Source organism: Equus quagga, chromosome 8 (genome assembly GCF_021613505.1).
Source record: "Equus quagga isolate Etosha38 chromosome 8, UCLA_HA_Equagga_1.0, whole genome shotgun sequence".
In the NCBI taxonomy this organism is placed as follows: Eukaryota; Metazoa; Chordata; class Mammalia; order Perissodactyla; family Equidae; genus Equus; species Equus quagga.
In genome coordinates this window covers 73,626,066-73,649,842 of record NC_060274.1, presented here as the reverse complement: position 1 = coordinate 73,649,842, position 23,777 = coordinate 73,626,066, and the positions used below count along the sequence as shown (strand labels likewise).

The 23,777-nt window shown below is 36.8% G+C and overlaps 1 protein-coding gene across 10 annotated transcripts in view; it reads left to right on the top strand.

The window, feature by feature from the left end:
• Positions 1 to 23,777, top strand: part of CRPPA (CDP-L-ribitol pyrophosphorylase A) — a 283,342-nt gene that overhangs the window by 166,475 nt on the left and 93,090 nt on the right. For 2 of the 10 annotated variants that reach the window (XR_006889770.1, XR_006889773.1), the window contains exons 10-11: positions 15,475 to 15,686; positions 19,767 to 19,816. The exons of 4 other annotated variants lie outside the window; for them this stretch is intronic. Coding sequence is in view for 4 of the 6 variants with exons in the window: in XM_046669714.1 (XP_046525670.1) it covers positions 15,475 to 15,678 (204 nt within the window). In the remaining 2 variants the exon portion in view is untranslated. Of the gene's footprint in view, positions 1 to 14,600; positions 15,053 to 15,474; positions 15,687 to 19,766; positions 19,817 to 23,777 lie in introns of those variants that run through there. 4 more of the 10 variants (XM_046669721.1, XM_046669714.1, XM_046669719.1 and 1 more) reach the window with 4 other exon arrangements.

The following is a 23,777-nucleotide window of genomic DNA, read 5'->3' as shown; positions in this document are numbered from 1 at the left end:
CCCATGGTCCAAACCTGTGAATCCCCTACCGCTAAAGTGGAGCGTGTGAACTTAACCACTATACCACCAGGCTGGCCCCATGACTTTGTTTTTTAATGCAAATATTTGCAGGTGTACATTTTGAATAAAGTTTTGCGCATGAACTTCTATGAAAATAAAATTTCTAAAGTCCTGTAGCAATTTTTAATTTAATCTGTGTGTTTTATATACTCAGGGCTTTAGAGACAGAGCACACAGGTTCATGGTTTAAGAGTTTCCCAAAACTATTATAACTGATTTCTTTTGCACTGAATTAGTATCTTCCCCTCTAATTGAAAAACTAGCTATATGATCTTGATGAAGTGACTGAAGTTTTCTAGGCCCTGGATTCTCCATTCGTAAAATGCAGAAGTCTGAACTTCCGTTTTAAAGACTCTGTTGGATGAGAGGATGGAGACACAGGAGGTGTATAGGCTGTGTCAGGTGACACCATTGGGCATCGCTCACTCTGACACATGGACATTTTGGAACTGAGCCTGGGTTTTCTTTCCTCTCCCTATGTGACCATAAACATCACCTGTACTATTATTTCATTAAGAAATTATTCATTAAATAGTTCAGAGAAGGAACTCTTCTTTTTTTCAGGCACCTTAGTGAAACAGAAGACAACAAGGGGGATGTCTTAGTTTGTTCTGCTGTTCTAACAGAATAGCATAGACCGAGTGGCTTATAAACAGCAGAAATTTAATTCTAATAGTTCTGGGGGCTGGAAGTCTGAGATCAGGGTGCCAGCATGGTCGAGTTCTGGTGGAGGCCCTCTTCCAGATTGCAGACTGCCATTTCCTCTTTGTATCCTCACAGGCAGGGAGAGGGTAAGCCCTCTCTAGGGTCTCTTTTTTTTTTTTTTTTTTTTTTCTTTTTTTTAGATTTTATTTTTTCCTTTTTTCTCCCCAAAGTCCCCTGGTACATAGCTGTGTATTTTTAGTTGTGGCTCCTTCTAGTTGTGGCATGTGGGACACTGCCTCAGCGTGGTTTGATGAGCAGTGCCATGTCCACGCCCAGGATTGGAACCCACGAAACACTCGGCCACCTGCAGTGGAGCGTGCAAACCTAAGCACTCGGCCACGGGGCCAGCCCCTCTAGGGTCTCTTAATAAGAGCACCAGTCCTATTGACGAGGGCTCCACTCTCATGACCTCATCACTAACCAAAGGCCTCACTTCCTAATACCATCACATTTACGGGTTAGGATTTCAACATATGAACATGTGAATTTGGGGAGAGTACAAACATTCAGTCCATAACAGGGAGTGAATTAGCATCCATCAGAGAAAGGTAAAATATTAAACATATTAGCTTGACAGGGAGTATGTACCATTTTAGTTTATCCATTTTCTCTGTCTCCTTTTTTCTCTTTTGAGCTGTCATTCCACTGGGTTTGATAGAGGGGGAAATAGGACTTTTGAAAGCAATGTTTGTCTTAGTATTTTCACAGGATGGGGCCATTGGAAAGGACTTCACCAATTAGTGGAGTTACAAAAACCAAGCCCTGGAGAGGTCCGAGGGTGAAGCGGAGGAGCTCTGTTGCCTTCCCGCTGCTCTTCAATGCTGCTTTTCCTGCAACTACAGCTCTGGAAGGCATATAAAAAGGAAGAAAGTTATCAAAGCGGTTCTGTAATTTTTTGTTTTTTAAAAAATCATTATTTGTAAAAGATTTATGAGAATCCTTCTATAAACCTCCAAAATAGGATATGGAATGGTGAAAGGAAGTTGTTTAGCAACAACGCTAAATTAGATAAAGCTGTGTAAATTCATCCTCTGTCACAAAGTACAAACCAGATCTTTCTGCTTGATGAGTTAAATACTATTGTCCTTCTCTTTTGTCTGGGTTTGCAAGGTTTTGTCTGTACAGTAGAGGACATCCAGAAAGCATTCTTGACGATGAATCTCTTTGTAATTACCTCAGGTAAATTCATGATTAAACTGTAAGAACTGTAGAAATAGGTCCAACTGCTCTAGGATACCTTTGTGCCAAAGGACGGGAATTTGTAGGATACAATTGACACCAATCTTTCCCTCTCAAATGCACCCCGTTTGCTGTATGTTCTCTAGACATATGAGTCATCCTTCAAGTGTGCGTGATCCTTTGGAGAACACGTAGGTGTATGTTATCAAATGGCAGAACACAGAAATTTTTTTTTCCCAGTGATAATCTTGGGAGAGGTTAGAATTAAAACTCTACTTCCTGCAAATGAGCAATTACTTGGAATTTGACTGGGAATTATTTACTAAACACACAGTACTTTCCATGGCACTGAATCATATGGCATGCACACCGAACATGCTGCACCAAATCTGTTTACAGAAACCCATAATACCCTGGTCAGAGTAATCAGGCTTTTTTGATGTGGGAATGTTTATGAGACTAAATATTTTTTACTTTCAATATTGTTTTGACTTTCATTGTTTAGACTTAGTCATTCTTTGGGAAAATATGAAGGTCATAAAAGATAATGTCTCTTCAAAATTGTGTAAGTTTGAAAAGCAAAACAGTTTTTAGGGAGTTTGGTTAGCTTACTTGGCAGACTCATAGAGTGGCGGTAAGCTATTATACTTAGATATACCTCAATGAAATGGAATATTAGATGTAAACTTCTGCTACAGATCTCCTCTTAATTTTTTTTGAAAAAAAGCAAATTTATGAGTGAAAATGGCCATGGAAAATTAATAAACTAATTCCTCTGAACAATGTATTAGTTAGCTATTACTGCATAACAAATTACCCAAAAATTTAGTGGCTTAAACAACAGCATTTCTTATCTCACAGTCTCTGTGGGTTCTCTGGCTCTGGGTCTTTCTCAAGGCTACAGTTTGTCACGGCTCCTTTGGGAATGATCTGTTCCTAGCTCATTTAGCTGGCTGTTGGAAGGATTCGCTTCCTCTGGGGGCTGTTGCACTGAAGCCTCAGTTCTTCACGAGCTCGTGGTTGAAGGCCTTCCTCTGTTCCTTGCCATGGGGGCCTGTCCATAAAGCATCTTACAGCATCACAGCAATCAAGAGAGAGAACCAAGACAGAAGTCATAGGCTTCTGTAACATAATCACCAAGTGACAGCCCATCACTTTTATTGCGTTCTATTCATTGGAAGAAAATTACTAGGTTCTACCTATCCTCAGGGAAGATCATTACATGAGGGCGTGAACCAGGAGATAGTGATCATTAGGAACCATATCAGATGCTGCCCACCACAATAATACCAGAGTGCTAATATTGTAGGCAAAGAATTATTCTTGCTACTCACCCCATGCAAATTAAGGGATTTGTAACTTAAATAGGACTAGAAATGTTTAAATGTGAAACACACACAGATTATATGCATGTACGTGTACATATGATTACACATGCACACACATATTATTTTTGTCTTGACATCTGAATAGAGTAGTAACAGCTGGAGATGGTATAGCAGGGAGGTGGACAGCCAAAGAAATGGAAACTTATTTTTATGTTATCTGTGCCATTGTAAAGAGCTTGATTTAGGTCAGATCCATCTCAAACACATTAGGAGGCATATATTTATAGATAAGCTATATTATTTCATTTCAGTTTAGTGAAGCTAGAATTGCAAAATAATTGTTATAAAATGGTGGTGTTGCATTTGGGGAAGTTGAGACCCATTACATTAAGAGCGTAAAACCGAGAAGTGTTGTCTCTCAGAGGCTTTGGAAAGAGTTTCCAGAAAACAGAATTGCTGTAGAGGGTCAAAAGGACTGGAGATAAAAAGAAGCCAATGAATCTGACGACTGGAATTCTGTTGGTAATCTTGAGGGAAGACATGATTTTTGAACTTAGAGAAAACACTCTGAGAAACTTGGTTGGGAGTCATCTGATTTCCTATAAACTGTTCCCCCAGTAAAACTCTTGCTATATTACTAATATCAATGAAAAGTTGAAAATAGGATTTAACTTCAGTGTTCAATTTCAGTGTTTCCAATTTCTGATATTTTTACTAATGAGATAGAAAAAACAGGTGTGACAAATAGACTGAAAGAACAAACTGGATAATTAGTCTCTGGAAAATGGAAAGTTTCCTAATTAATATGGCATTATTTCAGCCCTTTGAAATAAAATGTGTTGTATATATACTACTTGCAGCAGTTTTATGTAGACTTTCCTTAAATAACATTAGAGGGAGGGAGATAATCTTTCTCTGTTTATTTTCATTTTATGGAACACTAATTATCTAAACTGCAGAAGCAGCTGTACAAAGAACTCTAAAATTGCGGTGTTTAACTGAATCAGGTAGAGAACATCACGTGCATGCTGGAGGACTTGAAAACATCAAGGCGAGTGGGAAGTGAACCTAGATGGGAGAAATGTGAAGTCTAAAAAGTTATTTTAAGATTTGACATTCTAAGGCAATGGCAGTGAGTCTGAACACTTTGAAATATTGGAGCCTCTTGACTGTTAGATATTCCACATCATTCACATTAAGGGTAACATTTCCCAAATGAGGGACTATCTAAGGACCATTTTCCAGGAATGAAAGTTGGTCATATGTGAATTCTTTATTTTCTGCCCCAAACAGTCAGTATTTAGAAAGGATAATAGTTTGTAAAATTAGAACATGGGTTTACCATCTCTGAGAATCCTATCAGCATTTCTGATTATGATCACAGTGGAAATATAGAGGGAACTTCTCCATTGAGAATCAAGGAGATATGAGTAATGTTTGGCATATAGATTTGTGTATAGAAAATGGTGGGTTTTATTAGTTTTCCATCCATCTCATTACTCACCTTTGACAACTGGTAAGGAAATATATTTTAATTAAGCTTCAGCTTCCTTTTACTGAATGCATAATGGCAATTTACACTAATGCTCTTAGGAAATGAGTTGGTTTAATAACAAACATATCTACAGTATCTCTTTTAGAATCTGGATTTTAATGGACAGAAAAAACAGATGTTTAACAAAGATACCATTCATGATTACTATTATGCTTCGGTCACTGTTTATATTTTGTATGTTTCTAATCACTATATTCTGAAACTCCGTATCAGGAAGAATGTAAGGAAATAGTGCTCAAAGAGTACCACAGATAATTTGGCACTTTTTTTTGACTAAAATTGTATGTATTAATCTTTTGCACTTTTATTCTATTTCCTTTTTAAAAATGATTCTCAGTGTGTATTTGTGGCCTAAAAGCTTTTAAAGATTTTATTTTTCCTTTTTCTCCCAAAGCCCCCTGGTACATAGTTGTGTATTTTTAGTTGTGGGTCCTAGTTGTGGCATGTGGGAAGCTGACCCAGCATGGCTCGACGAGCAGTGCCGTGTCTGTGCCCAGGATTCGAACCAGCAAAACCCCCAGCTGCTGAAGCAGAGCGCACGAACTTAACCACTTGGCCATGAGGCCGGCCCCTAAAAGCTTTTAAATCATAATGAATTTTATAACTAGGTCACAGACCTGCTATGGGGACACATTTTTTAAAAGACAGGTTTAGGAACACTAGAAATTATTGTTTACTATTGGACATGCTTTACTTTTTTGTTGTTGTTTACTAGAAAGACTTTCATTAGAAGTATTTAAAGACAGGAAGCTTAATTTTTGTTCATAGGCTTGCAAGCTGAAATTGAGGCAATGTGGAATGTATTAAAATAGGGACCATTAAACTAACCTGTATACCGCCTATATGTCCTTACATCCAGTTTGTAAATTTGAGCCAACTTTTGCTCTGTTCTTACTATAAAGGTAAGAAAAACCAACATTTTGATCTCTAGTGAGCATATGCTGTTGTGAAAAGGTACTAACTACCAAATAACCGAGCTACATACAAAATTCTTTTATTTAATGTATGAATGTATGCATTTATGGTTTTATAATGCATCTACATTATACTGTATATTTCTAGCTCCTTTCTAGTGAAAAGTCAGGTTAGTTTTTGCTTGTCTACTGGGTAAATGTTTTTGATTCTGATTTGATATGTTTAGCTTTGAATTTTAAATAGGACTAAGTTTTGCTAAATATAATACTAAAGTTGAAGATAATTGTGCCGTATTCTTCACTGACTTAATCCTCTTATTCCTTTATTAAATTTCTGACTTCATATTTAAGATGTTTTGGTGCAATTAAAGGATTTAGGCTCTTCAGAGAGGGTGGTCTCTCTCTTTTTAAGAAACCCCAGCATTAGCACAGACTTACTAGTATTTTTTCTGACCCTTGTGAGAAAAAATAGGCTAAAAATCCAAATAAGAAATTGCTAAAAATCTAGTTGCTGAATTCTCAGTTCTGGCCTGTGGAGAGAATAGGCATGATCCCTGAATCTAATTTTTTAGATGAAGATGTTACATAATTTTTCCAAAATATGCTGATCATAGAGCAAAGAATAAAACATGCGATGACAAATCTTTCTGAACCTTGATAGCAATTTCAGTAATTGTAACCGTGGGCCCATTTAGAGTCAGTTCAAACTGACTTCATCTCTTATCAACAGAGTGATTAAGAAATTCGTTCAGAAAATTTGCAAGGTCACATAGCCAGAGCATGCACAGAAGAAGAAATCTTGATCTGAGATGACCGTGGAACCAAAGATTCTCCTCCCCACAGAACCAAAGGATTAGGACATGACCACACCTTAAAAGTCGGACTCTTATCAGAAGCAAGAGGTCATCATTTAGAAAGATCCAGTGTTAAAATTCCTTCCTCACCTTAGCACAAATGTTTAGAACCTTACCGTAAATGCTGGAAGTCCACAGATCAAAACCTGTCCTGCCATCATTTCCTGTTCTCTTAGTCTCTTTGCCTCACCCTAAATCCTGAATTGGGGAGACAGATCTGAGGGCATGTGCCCTCATCTCCCTGCAGATCAATCTTACAGAATACAGCTGATTTCTTTTCCAAAGGCTGATGCTGTAATAATTAGCTTTTTTTTTTAATGCACATTGAGCAAGAGAACCCCAATTTTGTGTGGTAACATAGTGAAGGCATTGTATCTAGCCTAAAAATTACCAGTTGAAGAACTATATAAACATAATTGGGGAGGGGCTTCATAATTTCCAATGAATGACCTGGCCGATATGATTTTTAAAAACCTCATTCATATTTTGTGAGTTGTGCCTCCTATTTTGTGGTTTCCTTTTTTCCCATAAACTAGAGAACTACTTTGCCAGCAACATCACCAGAACGTGGGTTTTCTTCACAAATAGACTTTCTCAGGTCAAGTGACTCACAAGTGAATGCTTCCTACCTTGCCTCAAATTTTTGCTGATTGCTTTAAGGTCTTGGAAAGAAAGACAAGTTTTGTTTTGTTTTATTTTTGTTTTAAGTATGTGCAAAGTCCTTTGCAAGGCATCTTAAGGAAGTCAAATGATGGCTGAAACTTGACCTCTGACCTCAGGGTGCAGTTTCGTTGAAGGAACTACATCAGGTTAATTGGGTATTAAAAATGCAAAACTTTTGGGCCGGCCCAGTGGCCCAGTGGTTAAATTTGCACATTCTGCTTCAGGGCTCAGGGTTCGCTGGTTTGGATCCCCAGTGCCGACCTGTGCACTGCTTGTCAAGCCATGCTGTGGCAGGCATCCCACATATAAAGTAGAGGAAGACGGGCATGGATGTTAGCGCAGGGCCAGTCTTCCTCAGCGAAAAGAGGAGGATTGGTGGCAGATCTCAGCTCAGGGCTAATCTTCCTTCAAAAAACACCTGCAAAACTTTTGATTTTTAGAGCTTAATTATTCCACAGGTGTGTGTTTCCCAGAGGTTAGCTAAGCAATAGCAAACGTGACCCTTGTAGTAAATTCATGAAAATAAAAAATGAGGAATAGTTATTTTGCCCTCTGCTGCCAGCGTGGCTGGTTCTGTAGAAGCCTCTACCTTCTAGGTCGCTGTATATTGCCCTTGAGATTACAGATCTTTTCAGCTGATACATCTTTGGGACTTTGCGTAACAAGAAAGCATGTGTGCTAAGACAGAATAGCAGAGAGCCACTTGTCTAGGCCTTTGTGAATAAGGAACTTCTGACTGACTAAAATATACAGTAAAGAAAAATAATCAGAAAAATTCTGAAAGGCTGCCAAGACTTTTCAAAAATCTTAGAAAAGTTACACAAATTACCAGATTAGCATCTATTGTTATAGAGTCCCTGACTTTAACAAGGCTTATGAAAGAAGAGAATTTTTCTCTCCGTGACCTTTCATTTAACTTTAAGTGCTAAACTTAAATGGAAATTTTAGAATTCTCTTAATTGTCTCATCAAATATCCAGTTTGTCTTAGATATGGTGGCCAAATTACTGCTAATTTATAGCCTGCTCAGAGTTTTAATTGGTTTATATTATTTGGATAATAATTTGACCCAGATTCATCGTTGCCTCAATTCAAATTTTATGTATTTTTCTAATATTTATGATATTTTAGATGAGAAGCGTAGAACTTTTTGGCCAAAATACCAAATTCATTAAAAATTTTATTTTAAAAAGGAACCAGAAGGACCTACAAATAGAACATACAATTATGTACTAGGAGGCTTTGGGGAGAATAAGAAGGGAAAAACAAAGGAAAATGTAATGTTTGTAATTGACTATGTAATGTTTGTAAATTGCAAAATTATAACTTAGGTCAATAGTTTGATAATTTTTAGTGAGCTAGGAAATATACTTGCCACAGTTTGTTACATAACATAGAAGCGTGAATTTTAATTTTGTCTATAAATTTCATCCAGTTACCTTGAAATTTTGAAAATAGTGATTTTTTTTGCCTCTGAAACTTATCTGTTACTAAATATGTATAAATCTTTATGTAGCTTTATGTTAATGTACAGATTTCAGTGTTATGCTTCCTGAGCAGAATTTTATGACCATTTCAAAACCTTAAAAAAATGCAGCATTTATGTCAGTTTCAACTAAATTGACTGGAGGAAAATCATGGCAGAATGGATTTTTAAGCCAATTGGTGAACTAATTGGTTCATCAGTTGGGAATTTTAATTGCAAATGTCAGAAACATAACACCAATCGATTTAACAATATAACTGAAAGATCTGTGATTATGGCTTTAGGCTTTTTGTCTCTTTCCCTCTGGTCTGTCTGTACTCCACCCCTACCTACACCCAATAACTTAGTCCTTTATTCTCATGCAGTTTTCTAAATAGAATCAAACATAACCACCAGCTGCTCCAAGTTTATATTCAATTAGTTTAGTAAACTCAGTGGAGCGAGAGTGTTTCTATCCCAATATTTTCACTGAAAGTCCTGGTTCTCTCTCGTTAAGCTTGCTTGTAAAGCGCCTACATTTTCTGATTCAATTACTGTGGCCCATATTATTAGCCAGGCCTAGTTAATATGCCCACCTCTGGAGCCAGGTCAGCTCACCCAAACTGCATGGATGAGTATAACGATTGGGTGCATTGCCAAAAGAAAATTGTGGTAGCATTCCCCATAGTATGGGGCACAGATGCTGGACGGACCCAAACAATAAATTATTATCTGTTTATGTTAAGACCTGAATGCTTGTGTCTCCCCCAAATTCATATGTTGAAATCCTAACCCCCAATGTAATGGTATTAGGAGGTGAGGCCCTTGGGAGATAATCAGGTCATGAGGGTGGAACTTCATGAATGGGATTAATGCCCATATCCTCTGCCATGTGAACAAGAAGACAGCAGTCTGCAAGCCGGGAAGCAGGCTCTCATCAGATACTTGATCTGCCTGCATCTTGATCTTGGACTTCCCAGCCTCCAACTGTGAGAAGTAAATATCTGTTGATTAAATGTTAGCCAGCCTATGGTGATTTATTATAACAGCCAAAACTAAGGCAACTTATTATTTGGGCATTTTTCTGCTTTAGTAAATGTGTAAGATAAAGACACTAAATATTTGTGACCACATGATATAATTTGGTTGCTAGTTTACTAATTAAGCATAGAATATCAGATTTTTAGAGCACTTTAAAGCTCAGCTAGACAGACTCTTCTTGAAATATTGCCAACCACAGTTATTTTTAACCACTTGTGAAATGCATTGTAAATTATATGTTGTTAAAAATAGTTCCAAAGTTTGGAAAAGATTTACTTCAGTAAGAGTAGCACAATAATAGTAATACCTATTTGTCTCATTTTCACTCCATAATGATCCAGGAGAGGAAGATGGGTCACACCCTGAACACCATTCCTTATTTTTGTGGCAGTGGAAGGAAATGGATTGAGAACTGCTGTTCTACCATATCTGTCAGCCTTACCATAATTCTTTTTCAGATAAAAACAAAATTAGAGCTTTCATATATTTATACTTAGCTTTCATATACGTATACTTATAATGCTTAGCTTTGGTTTCCTTTATCATATTGGTTTCTTTCCAAATGTAATTTGTATTGAATGTGTATTGACTCTGCCCTCCGCCACTCCAGTAATCCCAAACAACCTTCGTACTTTTTCTCCCTAGCAATTTAACAATCTGGTGTGTATTGTTTTTTACTTATGTGTTCTTATTGTCCATCTCCCTCATCTAAAATATGAACCCTAAGAAGCCAGGTTTTGTGTGTTTTGGTTTAGGTCATTGATTTATTTCTAGTACCCAGTATGGTGTCTGGTACAGAGTAGGCCCTTAATAACTATTTGTTGATTGACTAATATGTAATGTGCAAAAATGAACATATACTTGCAAGTATTATTGGAACATCATAGATATTAGTGGTATTTTTACCTTTCTTGTTTAAAATATTGTACCATTCTGAAGGTTTCTGTTTATGCTGCATTATATTATTCCTGAAAGTATGCAAAATATTAACAGAAAAGTTGTTAAACTTTTTGTTATTATGAGTTGAATTTATTGAGAGGTAAAAGTTAATAAATTCCAAATGGTAGGCTGTATCCTTTATAAACATAAGTGCCAATTGGCTTATCCTTGGGATTCAGAGATAGTTTATTATTAAACTCACTAAACTTCATATATTCAAACTAAAGAAGAAAAGGAATATCTCAATATTTGGAGCAAAACATGTGATAGAATTTATCACTCAGTCATAATAAACTCTAAGCAAACTGGGGGTAGAAGTAAAATTTCTTAACTTGATAGAGTGATATATCAGAATCCAGAAAAATTTTGCATGTAGAATCAACATACTAATATATTTTACTTCAACAGAAGAGCATCAAGCTGTTAGAAACCTTGAATGCTATGTTTTATTAAATAGAAATATATTAAATGGGATGTTTATATGTGCTCCCTCAATCTTTTCTTCTTTGAGTTTATAGGATCTATAATAATTATCTTAATCCATTTACCTTGCAATGAATTTGAATTCTTAATTATTTATATGTGTGTTGAAATGATTTATCTTCATTTTTAGACATAGCTCAAAAATATTCAGAGAAAAATGTTTGGAAAAAAATTAAAGCAGAAGTTAAAAAACAAGAAAAAGTTCCTTTCAGATTGGAAGAGTTCATTATCCTTTCGCTGGTGAACTGTTAAGCAATAACAGTTTTTGATATCTGTGTACTAGATGTTTCTATTTCAGGTTTCTGTATGCTTTCTCATCACATTGCTGTCTGCTCTTTCATTGTCTGTTAGGTACCTGCTTTGTTGCTTAAGAGAATTGACAATATGCCAATTTATTAATCTTTCACAATATTAGGCATCTAAATGTACATGATATTTACATTTTGAAAAAAGCCCTGTGATTTTACTTTCTGCAAAATTTTTTGCAAAAAATTTTATTGACTTATAAGACATCTTAAAAAACCGTAAGGTAGGGGCTGGCCCGGTGGCGCAGCGGTTAAGTTTGCACTAAGGTGGCTGAAGCTTGGTTAATTATATGGTGTCTAGAAATCAGATTAGGCCGCAACTGGCATTTTTAATTGAATCTCCATGCCTTAAATCATTCTAGAACTTCCTAAGTATTTTGAATTTGTAGGAATGTGAATGTCATGCAAAAAATATTTAATTTGGGTCATATTTTTAGTATTTCTGGATGTTCATTGTAAATGTAGCTATTACTGTGATTCAATACTGCTTTTTTTTTTTTTGAGGAAGATTAGCTTTGAGCTAATATCTGCCACCAATCTTCCTCTTTTTGCTGAGGAAGATTGGCCCTGAGCTAACATCCGTGCCCACCTTCCTCTACTTCATATGTGGGATGCCTGCCACAGCATGGCTTGACAAGTGGTGTGTAGGTCTGCACCTGGGATCCAAACTGGCGTACTGCCGGCTGCTGAAGGAGAACATATGAACTTAACTGCTGTGCCCTTCAATACTGCTTTTGATGTAAAAAAACCAAATTTTTAAAAATACTATATAGATTTGAGGCTTGTAGATTAACATTTCCAATTTCTAGTATGAGAGTGCTTTTCAATATCCATAATACTTAATAATGTATAGTTATGCTGAGGCATGAATTTGAAGCACTGTCATGATGAAGAATATGTCACTTAGTATTTAGGCATAGTCTGTTTGCTTTTTGCATAAGAACTCATGTGAGGTGGTAGAAATTTATCTATTTGTTGAAAAATAATGATGTCCATTGAGGGAAGGCATTTCTTTTGGAAGTTTACAGATTTTAAGGTTACACTTTTGGAACAAATTAGGGTGGAATGTCTGATTGACTTGGACCCGTGAAATTAACAAAAGCTGGAAACTAGAAGCACTGTTAATGAATCTGCCATACTGAATTCTCTAGTCAGTGCAGAAAATATTTCATCAAGTGAGAGAAAAATCTTAACTGAAGTTTAAAAAAATAATAATTTCTGCTTTGAGCATGTACTCAGGAAACGCACAAATTCTACATGAAAATGTGCTTCAAGAGAATTTTATTTTAATGGTAATATAAAAGCAATTTTAGTTTGTGTTTGCAGAGTTAATGTTTTCTTTGTTTTTCTGAGCTCATTCTACAGAGTTAGAACTTAGAATCCTATTAAATTGCTGTGTGTTTTTATAGAATTGTTAGAAGACTTAAGGGCATCAAATTTTAATTCTTTTCTTCTAATCCATCTTATTTGGAAAATTTTGTGCTATGATTCTCGTTTCAATTTTAAAAATTAGGGTCCAAAGACATATTCTTTATACATTTTAAAGACTTAGTCAATATAAATGTGATTAGGCCAGCTGTGTCTGCTAGTGGGCAATTATTGAGGTTATGATGTTCTGTTTTCCCAGAGTCTGGGAGACTGAGGCTCTATCCTTCCTGATGATTATATGTCCAAGAAATGCTGTTCAGGTCCTTGAGAAAGACACTCCTGAGTTGTAGGAGATGCATATATATCTCAAAGGGCAGAGAAAGGACTCACAATTGTAAGCCCTTTTTAGTAAATTCTCTAAAGGAAGGTCAGGGGCCTATCCTCTGGTATTGGCTAGAACAAACAGTAAGCTCTACTGGCAGTGTTAAGTTTTCTCAGGCAGGCTTTTTTTCTTTTCTTCTTTTTTTTTTTCTGCTGAGGAAGATTGTCCCTGAGCCAGTGTCTGTGCCAGTCTTCCTGTATTTTGTATGTGGATGGCTGCTGGTGAGTGGTGTAGGTCTGCACCTGGGAATTGAACCTGGGCCACCAAAGCGGAGAGAGCTAAACTTAACCACTATGCCATGGGACTGGCCCCTCTCAGGGAGGCATTTTAGTGGGTGGGGGTTTCTGGGGTCATCCTAGGGCCGAGGCCTTAGTCTGCTAGAAGCCGTGCTAGAGTTTTGTCATCTCTTAGTGCAGAAGTTTGGGCAGAGTATTTATGTGCTGAGAGTTCTGCAGTTCTCATTACTTTATGTTATATAAAATTCAACTGAAAAAATTTAATTTTTCAATAGAAAATAAAATATTATTAATTTGAATTTAAAGGAATAAAGGAGGTACGCTTTCCTGAATTGAAACTTCAGGTTATTTTGCATGAGGCAATGCTAAGGGTTACAAATGTTTTCCTTTTTTTATTTAAGTTTTTTGAGAGAATGTAAATTCACATGGTTTTAAATTTAAGCCATAACAATGGTACACTGTGGAAAGGCTGCTATCAGCATGCCGCCATCAACCCCATCCCCACCCCTAACAGTAGCATCTGTCCTTCCCAGGTGTGTGATTTAGTTTCATAACTAGGTTTTCACTTCTGTGACCTCAAGCTTTCTTCAGATTCACAGTGGTGTGTTCATGATGAAGGTGTGTCACACTGATCATATTTGACTTAGAAAAATTCTGTTTGACCTAGGTTTGGGTAGGTTTTGCCTTTTTTAAAAAGAGAATTTTCTCAACTCTGTTGTCAGATGAACAAAGTGTCTGTTGTGTTTCCCTAAAACATGCTTGTCAGCATTTGAGTGATCAACAGGGTTTGCACATTTTGTATATTAAAATAATATACGTCATTAGAGTATAAGGAGACATATTACTGTCAAATTAATAAACAGAAACCTCATTAAATTGGAGTCGGGAGGCCAAAAGGGAGCGCTCTGATGCCTATGTGGATAGCAGAACCCAACAGGAAGAAGCGAGACTACCGCTTCTTGACCTGCAGGAAGTTCAGCCAGTGAGAGACTGTCGTAACTCAGCCGACGAACAGCCAGTGCACCTTGAACTCTCAATTCCTGCAATGGACTCTTTGTTTACAAAAACCCTCCCAAATACCGCTTCTCCTGTATAAAAGAGTTTCTCCTGCCTTTCTGTTGTAGGACTTGCACATGACTTCATGGTTACAGACCCTAAATTGCAATTCTTTGCTGATCCTGAATAAAGCCATTTTTGCTGGAGAAATAACTGGCTGGCTGTCTGTTTAAGGTCAAGATTACTATGGAAACAGTAGTGAAACTGTAGGAGTAATGTAGGTATTTGCTATCTTTACTACTCCGGGAAAAAGAAACAGTGATGGCTACTTTTGTGTGACTAGAAAGTTTGATGTGAAGGATCTTCTCACCTGATCAATGAAGATGGCTTTTTTTGTGGAGTATGACTGAGTTCTGGAATTCTTTGAAGTTTAGTCAGCCACATTATTTAGAAAACACCACTCCATTTCTCTTGCATACACTCGGTGTCAGTATCTACAGTGTTTCTTCTCTCAGCTTAAGATACCCTGCTAACTCTGATAGTATATCTTACTTTCTTCTTCTGCCCATGCTTAGCTGAGTGAAGCTGCTAAATGAAGGGCGTTTGTTAAGATTAGCCATTCATAGAGAATTAGAAGAAGAGTAGCATTTTTTGAGCACAGTTTTCCAGCCACTTTCATATACACGCTCATTGAAACTTCAGAATAGTCCTGTGATCTGGGTGTTAACAGCTCCACCGTATACTGTTGAAGAATCCCAGGCCCAGAAACTAAAGTAACTGCCCAGACTGTCAGATAATAAGTAAGTGGCTGAGCTGGATTAGGAACTCAAATGCATCACGATGCTCTCCTGCTCAATGAGGCTTTAGTAGAAGAGCTGTTTAAATTTAAAAAAAAAAGAAAAAAAAACGCACACAATCTAAAATGGAAGCTGTGTTACATTATTAACACTTAGTGGACTTTCAGTTTATCCGAAAAATCAAATCAGTTTACATTCGTTTTAGGATTATTTCATGATGCAGTCTTCTCTCCTGTGCTGTTTGAGGATGGCATATACTGGACATGGAGGTTGGCAGAGTCTTTCCTTGACTACGGGATGTAGAGCAGAGAGGAAGCAAAGGAATCCTGGCCTGAGTGTGCTCGGAAACCCAGAACCAGTCTTTATCATCAGTTCTTACAGAGGAGTGAAGAGCGAGAAATGGAGCTGAAGCAAATGGTATGTTCCCATGGAGTGGCAAGAATGGATGTGCAGGGGTGAGAGGGGCCTTGGAGAGCAGAGCCTGAAAATGTTTCCTGAGAAGTCATGTCAAGGGGAAGAGACTTTTTGTAATGGAGCACCCACAGCCTGGCCCCACAGATGGAGAGGAAGATAATAAAACTGCTTGACCAGTTCAGGTACTCAGATCCTAGATCCTGGCCAGAGTGAAGATGAGGACTTCCAAGGGCTTGTTCCTCATTTTAGAAGTGAGAGGCTGAAGCCCTTCTCTGCTCTTCTGGAAAGTGCCCATCTGAGTGCAATTGGATCTCACACTGGCTGTGGCATCATCAAGACCCAGAGAGGTTATTTCCTGGCCTGAGCTACCTTCATTAGCTGCAGGTGGGACTGTATTAGAAAAATAGTTTTAATTTTGCAGAGAAGCAGAGTAAAAGCTTAAGTCAGTTTAAAAATTAACACTGTTGAAAAAGTGAGCTCTCTATGGAGACACTTGGTTCCGGGAACAGTAGTTTGTAGACAAGTGCTCTGTTTCACTGCCAGAATCGGCTTGGTGGGATACATTCCAGAGAGAACAAGGGAGTCAGAACATTGCTTGTCTAATAGTGCTCACCTTAATTATCTGCTTATCTTAATTATCTTTGCTTCTAGGGATCATTGTGTAGCTTACTTTGTTTTGGGTTGGCCTCCTAATTGTATATTATAAAGAACATTGTAAATAGTGTTTTTCATGCCTTTTTTTTTTAAATTTGCCTCCATGATTCTTTGTGGGGGTTGGGTAATAATGGTGGTGGTGCAGGAACCTATCAGAATGACCTGGGGAGTTGTTTCAAACTATAAAAATCTCCTCTCCAATCTTTCACCCCACTGTTTCCCAGATGCTACCTCCCCAAGAACATCCCTGGAAAATATGTCATATTCTTTAGGTATGTTAACTGCCCCCCCACCAAAAGAACCACTGAAAAGAAAACAAAGATATTAAACTCACAGAGCATAATTTCAAAGGTTTGTACAAGTTACAGAGTATTAAGATAGATCAGACTGCTGACTACTGCTCAATCTGGTCGTCTTTGTCTTCAGTAACTCTTTATCTTGACCCTTAAGAAAAAGTGTACCTTGTACTCATGCAACTCAATTGATTTAAAAAAAAACCAAACGAACAATATAGCAAAATAAAACAAATATGGTAAATCCAAAATTAGTTTTCTTTGTCACCTAGATTGTTCTGGGTAGAGAAATATTTTCCATAGATTGTTCTCTTTCCTGATACAACATTTACTTATCTTTGTGTTGACAGAGATTATAGCTCCATGACATGGCACTTTGTTGGAAGCCTTGTAATCGGTTTTAGGGAAAGGTTAAGAGGCACAGTGATGTAAATAGGCATTGACAAAGAAGCTTGAGACTTGGGAAATAAATGCTAACGAAAGTGTGTGTGCATAAAATCTCTTTGGGGGCAGAGTAGGAGTGGTCTATGAAGAGAAGCCCTCCAATGAAGACTTCTACTTAGATAGAGTAGGCTCCATGTTCTAGAAGGAGCTAGAGATCAAACTGCTCTGTCTCATCCATTGTAGGAGGCCCCTGTATTGTGTGTCTCTGTCCTTGTAGGACAATAGTGTTGTGTCTGGAAAATAAAAACCTGGGTTCACACTCCCCTCTGCCCACAACATAGCTTGAAAGGCCTACATTAGGTTTCCTCTGGGGCTAACAGAGGAATCCTAATGATTTAGACGCCTCTTTGTCCCCTTCTGTCATTCTAGCTCCCCATTTGCTTGCTAATGACTTTTTTTTTGATGAACAGGTGTTTAATTCTATCATTAAGATGTAAATTACTTGGTAAATTTTTACCATAGGTATACTTCAGTTTTAGTGAAATCAGCTGATTAGCCACAATGCGTAAAAAATCAGATTCACTGCTATTTGACTGGAGAAGGAGAATGTTGGTGGTGAAGAGGTCAGGAGAGTTTCAAATTTAAGAAAATAGCTGGGGGAGGGAATCCCGCATAAGTGAAGAAACAATGCTAAATGAGTTGGCCCTATTCACATACAAGGGGATAAGCACAGAGGAGTTGTGCTTTGAGGGATTTTTGTCCTGATTCTGCGAAAGCAGTACTGCTTCACTGAGTTATGGTAGACTTTTTTTTAAAAACAGGATTGATATTTAACCTCTCTTATATTTATGGCATTTATACTAGAGCATTTATTCAGTTTCTTTCTCAACTTATATGAGCAGCAACTTAAAATATAGTGGGATTATCTTAAAGTATATGTTTTTAAATCTATGGGGAACTCTGAAGTTGAGAGCATTAGTGAATCACAAATTATGAAAGTTGTTTATTGAAGCAAATTTACCTTAGTAGTAAAGCAACTTTTTCTACATTGTGATATACAGAATATTAATTCCACAAGTTTTTAATAAGTATTTCATGAAAATGTCCCATGCTTAACTAACTTTGGAGGAATACTAAGTTTCCTTAAATATAAAGTCAATACAGAAAAATTAATTTTATTTTCATGTTCTAGAAAAAAATTGGAAACTAAAGTTAAAAAATGAGCAATATCACAGTAGCATGATAAAACATAAAAGACTTAGTGTATAAACTTAGAAAAAGTTCAAGACCTTATTCTTAAAACTACAAGGTACCACAGAGAGACATTAAATAATACTTAAAGAAATGGAGATACATATTTTGTTTATGGATTGACAAGGTGACAGTTTTCTACCAATTAAGCTATAATTCAGTGCAATCCCAATCAAAATAGCAACAGCATTTATTTTTGAAAAATGACAAACTGATTCTCAAATTTATGTAGAAATGCAAAGGGGCTAGAATAGCTGTAATTACTTTTTAAAATGATAACAAAATTGGATGGCTCACACCAACTAATGTAAAGACTTGGAAGACTGTTGAATCGAGACTATGTGGCATTGGTATAGGAAAGATAGAGGAATTGAACAAAACAGAAAGTCTAGAAACTGACCCACATGTATATAGTCAACTAATTTTTGACAACAGTGTCAAGGTGATTTGCTCGAAAAAGGAAAACCTTTTTGACAAATTATTCTAGAACAATTGGAGATGGTTATCAGAAAACATTGAACTTCAACCTCCACCTTCAACCTGACAGAAAATAAATTCAAGATGATTAGAAACTTAACCATAAAAGTTAAAGACTAAATCTACTGATACAGCAGCAAAGTTGAATCTCAAAAACATTCCTAGTTGAAGCAAGATGGCTTATAATTTGTAATTAAAACATGTAGGCCATCTTTATAGTCACAGCTATCAGCCAAGTCAATGAAATGAATAAGCTCAGGTTCATGAATTGAACTGTATCTGACTGAGGAGGTTTCTTGGCCTCTAGGTGAGAGGGGAAGCCTCTCTCCTCTCATCCTCTTACTGGCACCATCCAACGTGGAAGAATTACAAGTTTAATTACATAGATTTCAGAACAGTGATTAGATCACATTCCTTGATCTTCAAACCACTCTGTAAACTGGAGAGATTTCCTCCCTTTTTTTGTAGGTGAAGGATCAGAATCAACAAGATGGCATGATTTATCAAAGATTTAATCATTTAAAAAAAGTTTACATTGCCAGGCATTGTTTGAGAAGTTTGGAATGCACCCGTGAGCAAATCACAGAAAATCTCTGCACTTGTGCAGCTGCCTTCTAGTCCGTGGGAGATAGTAAAAATAATACAAGAGAAAATTCTATAGTAAGTTAAAGAATGATAGAAACTGATAAATGCTAGGGAAAAAAACTAAGCGGAGTAAGTTAGGGGGCATTGAGTATCTCACCTAGGGGTTTGCCTCATTAAGGTGGTGGCATTTAAGCAGAGACTTAAAGGAGCTGAGGTAAGGAGTCTTGTGGCTACCTCAAGGAGCCAGTTCACCTAAGGAAGCAACTAAGACAAAGCCCAAAAGCCTGGTAACTAAGACTAGAAACTTGTTCTTACGTTATTCATTCTTTTAGCAAGTAAATATTGAGTGTGCTCTTTCTGCAAGCATCGTGTAGGCAATGGAGCTATAACAGTAAAAATACATATAGTCCCAGGAAATTCCTTGTTCTTTTCACCATAGGAATGATTCCTCAACCATGAGCCACAAAGGCAGTACAAAGGCCTTCAAAGGTATGTTGCTTTCAGAAGTTTTTGTAGACAATAAATAATTATACATATTATTTTCAAATATATATAGATGTTATAAAAATTGATAGAATAATTTAAAGACATTACTCACTTCATAATTGTGCATTATTCAACTGATAAATACTGAAAGTTTTGCTCTGATCATGCTGGGTGGTATATAGTCTGTGAGCAATTCTGAAGTTGAAAAGGGTCCTCATTCTTGAAAATGCTAGAAAAACCTCTGTTCTGCTCTATGAGATTGCCAGATTGAAGTTGGCTCCAAAAGCCACACTAAAAATTTGCTGTTTCTAAAGACAAGAGAGACCTTTGAAAGTTTTTAACTGGAGGAACAACATGATCAGACCTGTGTTTTTTGGAAGATTCTTTTTATTGTTGGTTATCCAGAGGAAGCCAAATGGAATAAATCTATTGAGGAAGGCTTATTGTTTAATTATAGTTACTGATTCATTTTGTAACACAGTGATCCAAACTGCACTGTACTTAATTCTTTCTTTTAATGCTTAAAAGAGATTCAGATCCTAATTTCTCTGCATTATACATTATTTGATGCAGTATTTCCAACTTAGAGAACTTAGAGGGGTCTTCTATTAAAAGTCAACAATTAAAAATAGCTTTCTAGCTTAGCCCTGCCTGGACAACTTGAAATGAAACATTCAGAACAATTAAAACAAACCCTTGTGAGGGTATACACACATGCTAGCAGACAGACATCTGGTTTATGTGTCTGCAAGCTGATTTGACATTTATATATTTGGATGAAATTTCATTTTAGCCTCATATTTGAAAGTGTAGCCTTCAGTGTTGCAACTTTTTAATTTGATCTTCATCGACTATGGTGAACCAAAGAATTATTGTATGAGACATATGGAATATTTGCCATCAGTAAAGGTCCCTCTACTGATGTTTAATATCGAATGGTTTTAGAGTAGCAACAAATATATTATAAGAGACTTGAAAAAGATGGAAATCAACGTATTCAGATTTGACAGGCTAAAGCAATTACATCTTTGTAAAGGATTTCCAAAGCCTTCCATTTACCTTGGATGCTTTCACTTGGGATTCTCCATGTGTTCTGTGTTCTATTCCTGTGCAGTGTTCTTTCCCTCTTAGAAAAGCCATTCCTTTGTGATTACTACTAGTCTCTGATTCGTTTCTTCACACTAACTATATACACACTTTTGATGACTTATCATGTATCATGCTATATTTTGATCTTTGATGTTGCTGTCAGGCAGAATATCAATATTAAATTGTAACAGTTTGCATTTGTGTCTAATTCAACCTGTGTGGTACTGGCAATACTAGGAATATTCTTTCTTTGGCAGAACATGTGCTTCTGGCTTTGTTGCTGATTCAGATTTTCCACACGTGGGTATGTGGTAGCTCTTGCTCAAACATCTAGATGTTCGATTGCTAATGTTTCCCTCTTCTCAGATGGTAAATATGCAGCCATAATTTTCCAGACAATTTTGTTGTCTGGGTAGAAATCAAAGTATGTTCTGAATTTTTCTTGTGTACTTTTTATCTCTTGTGAATATTGAATGAGATCTGGTCACAGCGAAGTGACTCTCCGGTGCACCTAACCCGATTCTGTGAGTTTCTATATTTGCAGTGGTTTTGTTCATTAGTAGGGGATATCGTCTCTTGTTAATATGCTGATTGCTAGTGAGACTAATGATCCAGTCTCAGCCATAGTCTTTCTGAGATTTGCTGTAGTCTCAGTGACTCATATTGGCCAAAGAGAAGAAACCGCAAATGTTGAAATCTACATAAGATTGTTTATGTGTGTCTATCCACTAGGGGCCCAGAGAGGCTGAATGATATTTGCTGCACACTAAATGTTTGTAAGAGTCACTCATTCAATCTACATTTAAATTGCCTTTTTTTCTGTTTCTTTTTGATATCATGGCTATAAGAGCTGAATTAATGGTTCTTTATATCTCGGGAACTTGTTAAGGAACTTGTCAAGGAGCTGAAAGACCTGAAGTATATTAGTCAATTATTTATAAAATACATTTGGATTGGAAAAATGTCAGAATTATAACAATAATCTTCAGATTATCTTTGTAAAATAAGGCATTTCTTTGAAAGAAGTATGCATGAAAGTAAATGCAATTTAAAATAGATTATCCTGTTTTTGAGAAGTTGGACAGATGATGATGACCAATAATAAAATTATTTATTGAGGGACTGCTGTGTTCTGACACTGAATTTCCATCTCTGCTTTCATTATCTAATGTTATGCTCGCAATGACCCTATCAGGGGGATTATCACCATGGGAGAAGAACCCGAGGTGCAGAGAATTTCTGTAATTTCCTGGAAGTTGTGCTACTAGTAGAGGCAGGTGTAGAATAGAATCTCAAACCAATGTGATATCTAATCCTGTAACATTAGCAACTAAAATGCTGTATGATACATTGTTTGGATGCATTATATACACATGCATAATAACCATTTCAATCAGTGAATGTGGTTTTGGAACCACACCACAATCTGTATCATTGAATATGCACTTTAAAAGGTAATGTGCTTCACAGCGCTCCCTTGCCTTATCATCTCTGCCTCACACCACACATTTGCTCTCGTCCTGGCTGTAAAATAGTACAAAATAAAGATTACTTAATGATGGAAATAATGACTTTGTCCACCCTCATACATCTCCTTCTTACATTGATGTGTTTCCTCATTTATCTAAGACACAAACTAGATCACATTGCAGCCTGAAATGCTCACCCTGGGTATTTCCCCTCCCCTACTTTTAAAGATGTCTTATTAATCTCCAGTGTAACTGTTGGCTTCAGCCATCCAAATCTCCAGACTCTCCCTAACGCTTTTCCTGCTTTTGCTTCTATGAAGACGATTTGTCTGCCCAGCCTCTCATCAGGCCACGTATCTTCTTCAACTCCCCACTTCTTAAGGAGTTACTTAATTCCTGTCTATTCCATGTCTCCTCCAAACTACCAAATTGGGTGTGTATCTACCAATTGCAGTCATATTTCTCTTTATATGGAGCCTTACGTGTTTTTCTGATGTTTTGTATATTGTGCTGACCACTGTTGATACTTGCTCTTTGTTCAATGAGTTACTTTGGATCTTTTAAGGTTAACAGAAAAATGAAATACCCAGAATATTTAAAAAACTAATAAGCAGAAATTAGGCTTGAAGAGGATTCAGGAAAATGCCCCATTTCATCTGTTTTCTCTTCTAATACTTATGCTAGCGTGGGTTGTTAAAATGCTAATAAAATGTCTTTCTGTCTAAACTAAACGAAAAACTGTAAATGCACTTGTTGGGCCATAATCCAGAAACATTAGCATGAAGTTTCAAGATTGAGGAACAGAGAATCCCCTAGAAATTTGCCTAGTGGCTGCTGAATGTGTTTTCGCTGTACCGTGACTAATTAAACACATACGAATAAAACAGAAAGCCTGGTACGTATGCTCACTGGGCCTGAAGTAATAAGCTAGGTAGTGTGAGAGTAATATCTGAGGACAAAAAGCCTTGTCTTTGCCATTTAGCCTGTGAATCCCTGAATAATATTTGATGATACAAATTAAAATTATTTGATATTTTGTTTTTTTCACTTTGCTATCCCTATGAAATTGAAAAGGGAAAGGTTCTTTTTATTGACTGGTTATAGCATCCCCTCTACATTATTACTCTAAAACATTTTCTGAAAAGTGCAAATTTTGAAAGAACTTCCTTTCACTTGAATACTTTATTTTCAACTTTTTGTACATGAGAAAAAATTATAGTAAAATTATAGGCTAACATTAGAATATTAAAAATCTTTCTTAGATCTTTTCTAATCGATTCTTTCAGTGGTGTGTCCATGGAGGAAAATGGGTGAGGGTAAGCTTTTCAGAAAGCAGAAATATGGGCTGCCCAAGAACCTGTTCCCTTCCCAAACCTGGAAGTCTGCACTATCCCTGTCCAGGAAGA